This window comes from Notolepis coatsorum (genome assembly GCF_963971535.1).
Source record: "Notolepis coatsorum genome assembly, chromosome: 19".
Lineage (NCBI taxonomy): Eukaryota > Metazoa > Chordata > Actinopteri > Aulopiformes > Paralepididae > Notolepis > Notolepis coatsorum.
In genome coordinates, this window is record NC_140183.1 from 5,271,122 (window position 1) to 5,274,988 (window position 3,867).

The window sequence follows — 3,867 nt, forward strand, 5'->3', positions numbered from 1 at the left end:
CCCAGATTGAGTGTGGACATTTAGCGGCTCTCACCATATACAAAGTTGCCCACCCGATGTAGATGAAATAGCAAGCAATACCTTGTCTTATAGGGACTGCTACCTTATCATTTAATTGAGCTGTGATTAACACAACAAAGGATTCAGTGTCCCCGATGACATTACTGGTTGTCATATTCAAATCTCATTAAATCTCATTTAATCTCAATAGCTGTCAAACTAAATGAATATTTGCAAAACTGTTTTTGATGTGTGCGAGATTATTTGTAAAATAAATTGCCACTGTTTTTTGGTGAAGTGCCCCTTTAACTTAATCAGATGGCAGCGTTCCAGCTAATTTTGCAATGTAAAAACCATAGCTGCATCATGTCATTGTGTCTTTACCAGCACAGCACCAGGTGCACTGGGACAACATCAGAGAGGTGCCTGCAAATGAAGGCAAGCTAGAGTCTAATGATTGTATGGTGAATAGCGCCATCTTGTGTCCAATCTGCCACCAGTTTATACTGTAAATCAGTGAGAGTTGCCAAGTGTTACAATGGCCCGTCCAAAGATCTCTCGTCATTGTATTGACTATATGGCTTAAACCACTAGACCTTGTATTCAAGATCCTTATATTTAATGGTTATCGTGTGCAGTATCACAATTAATACAACCATAACAACACATCATTCGCCAAGCCAATATACAGATTACAAAACATACATTCAAAACAAAAAATCAAGTACATTTACAAACCAATGAGCTTCTAGATAAGACACTAGAAAAGATATGCAGCCAGTATGAGCTTCTAGAGCGACAGTAGGATCTATCAAATATCCACACGGGTCCTTCTGGGTTTAGATGTCCACGTTTATTTAGTAAGAATAAAAGAACAAAAGACAAAATGCACAAGATTCAATGAATGGTCATTCTTCCTAAGCGAAGAGACAGACCCAAATCCCACAGTAATGACCAAAATAACCAAAGGTGATCAAATACAAATACAATGGTTGCATATTGTTGTCCAACCTACCCAGAGTATGAAAATAAAGATTTTGACTTCCCCACATACAAAAGGAACAGAGGTATTGAAGATGGGAATCAAACATGTGAATATGCAAATATCCAATCAAACAAACTTTACCCAGGTAGGCTAGAAACTGTGTCCCTCAGAACAATGATAGAGTGACTGAGAGAATGTAACTCCTAATTACCTCATCTTTCACAACTCGGCATCTTCAAGATCAATTTAAATCCAAAACCCTGGGTAGAGGAGCTGTGAATGTCACTGATCTCTACTTCAGCTCACAAAACTCAGCCTCCCCAGAGGGATGTACAGAGTTAGTGTATACACAAAACCCAAGTCCAGGATAGAGAGGCTGAGTGAATGTGGTGTTGACTCTGTGCAGGAGGGTCATGGTGTCAGAGACGCTGTAGAAGGACAGAGTACCTGCCCTGTGATCCAGGTACACTCCTATTCTGGAGGACTGGGGGCCCGGTACTGTTATTCTCTTGTTATTGTGGAAGAAGCTGTAATTACCTGGTCTGCAAAATAAAGCCCAGGATTTGGAATTTAATCCAAATCCACTGCTCGCCCCGTTGCCTGTTCTACTAATGTCTTTGTAGGAGGCTGCTACACGAACCCCTTCACTCCACTCCACCTCCCAGTAACAGCGTCCAGTCAGACCTTCTCTACCCAGAACCTGAGGCAAATAACTGAATCTTTCTGGGTGTTTAGGATATAACTTATTTTCATACACATATGTTGCTTTTCTGTTCCCCTCAGACAAAGACAGTTCTCCGTTTGTTGTGTTTGGGTCCAGTGTGATCCGAGAGGAATATTGTAAGAAGTCAGCTCTGGTCTTGGGCTCTGGTGGCAGTAAAACATTAACTGCATTCACTGTTGTTGAGATTCTGGGCCACTGCTCTTCCAGAACGTCCTGTAGTTTGTCTCTCAGCTCAGACACGACCTCAGTCATGTCTCCAAAGTACAGGAGAGGAAGGACACTGATGCTGGGTAAGTCTGTAGACTCACTGGGACTGGAGAGGGGGGGGTAACTCTGTAGAAAGTGGATGTGGTCCTCTGTGTGTGAGAGCTGCTCCAGCTCAGTGTCTCTCCTAGAGCCATATGAAATCCGTTTTATTTTTTTCCAAATTCCATTTTATTTTTTTCCAAATTCAGTTTTTTTTCGTTTTAATATTTCAGAATTCTGTATTTTGCTTTGTACACTCATTTTACCATCAGAAATAGTGTCTAATAAGTGGGAATTAATAAATGTCCACAATTTAATAAGATATAACAGTCCATTTAATAGGGCCGTCTTAAATACTTTGAAGCTTCGAAGCTTCGTTCGATGGGCATGGGATTCAAATATGAAAATAAAATTTGATTATTTAAAAAAAAATAAAAAAATTATATATATTTTTGCAAAATCAACTCTGCCTCTCTTTGTTAACTACAACAAGCAATGCTGTTTGTTATTTAAGATGACGGACTCGGCACTGACAGATTTGTGTTCATTGTGCTGCTTTTATAAAGCCTCAAATGACGGCTTACAATATTTCATGAAAGCAAAGTGTTTTGTTTGTCTAAGATTTTAAAAGGTTTAAACTTTACAGCACTGACAAAGTTGAACAAAGTGCTGTACAAGTTCCACAACATAAAAAAAAAAAAGTAAAAAAAAAAAAAAAAAAAAAAAATTAATTTTTTTTTATAGTGGATTCCATTTGTATTGCTCAATTCCGCGATTCCGTCCGCGATTCCGTGATCGCGGATTCCATATGGCTCTAGTCTCTCCTCCTCAGGTCCGCTATCTCCTGCTCCAGTCTCTTCTGCAGTTCTTCAGCCTGAGTCACCGTGGTCCTCTGTTGGGCTCTGATGACCTTCTTCAGCTCAGAGCGCCTCGTCTCCAAGGAGCGTATTAGCTCAGTAAAGATTCTCCCACTGTCCCCCACTGCTTTATCAGCAGAGCGATTGAGAGAATCAACAGCCTGTTGGGCCTCTTTGAGTCGCTTCTCTCTCTCCTGGACTTTCTGGTGGAATTTCTGCTGACTCATGCCAAGCTCTTTCTGTCTCTCCGTCCTTTCTGCTGCAGCTGAGACTGTATCATGGCCTTTATGTTCATCCATGGAACACAAATAACAGATGCACTGCTGATCAGTACGACAGAAAACATCCAGAATCCTGTCATGACGAGAGCAGGTGTTCTCCTGAAGCCGTGTGGAGGCTTTGACCAGCTTGTGTTTCTTTAACGGAGCTACAGTATGATGAGGCTGGAGGTGAGTTTCACAGAAAGAAGCCAGACATACCAGGCAGGACTTGAGGGCTTTCTGCTTTCTCCCAGTGCAGAAATCACAAGCCACATCTCCAGGTCCAGCATAACAGAGATCAGGAGGAGCAGCTTGGAGTCCTGTCTTCATTAGTTGTTCTATCACTTCAGCCAGCATGTTGTTTTTCTTCAGAACAGGCCTCGGAGTAAAAGTCTCCCTGCACTGGGGACATGTGTAGTCGTAGATCCCCTTCTGATCATCTTGATCCCAGCAGTCTGTAATACAGCCCATACAGTAGCTGTGTCCACAGGGAATAGTTACCGGATCCTTCAGTACATCCAGACAGAGAGAACAGCAGAACTGGTCCTGGTACAGATCAACTCCTTGCTGCGCCATTTTATTCTACAAAGACAACGACACTCTTAAGTTTTGTTTTCTCAGAGTGAACTCTGAACACGTGGGTGGGAGGTGCTTCCTGGTTGTAGAGTGAACTTTGATCGTGTGGGTGGCGTTATTGATTGGCTCTCTGATTGGCCACTGACGTTTCTGGTGCGCCCAATCGTGTGACGCCTGTTTCTACACCGGTTAAGCTTAGGCACTCTTTCGAAGTTGGTT

General features: G+C 42.1%; 1 protein-coding gene across 1 annotated transcript; it reads right to left on the bottom strand.

The window, feature by feature from the left end:
• Nucleotides 1–1,277: 1,277 nt before the first annotated feature.
• Nucleotides 1,278–3,648, bottom strand: LOC311245905 (E3 ubiquitin/ISG15 ligase TRIM25-like; the record flags this gene model as incomplete). The annotated part of the gene is made up of 2 exons (XM_084335929.1): nt 1,278–2,100; nt 2,780–3,648. 2 exons carry the CDS (start codon nt 3,646–3,648, stop codon nt 1,278–1,280), a joined length of 1,692 nt encoding a protein of 563 aa, XP_084192055.1.
• Nucleotides 3,649–3,867: the final 219 nt, after the last annotated feature.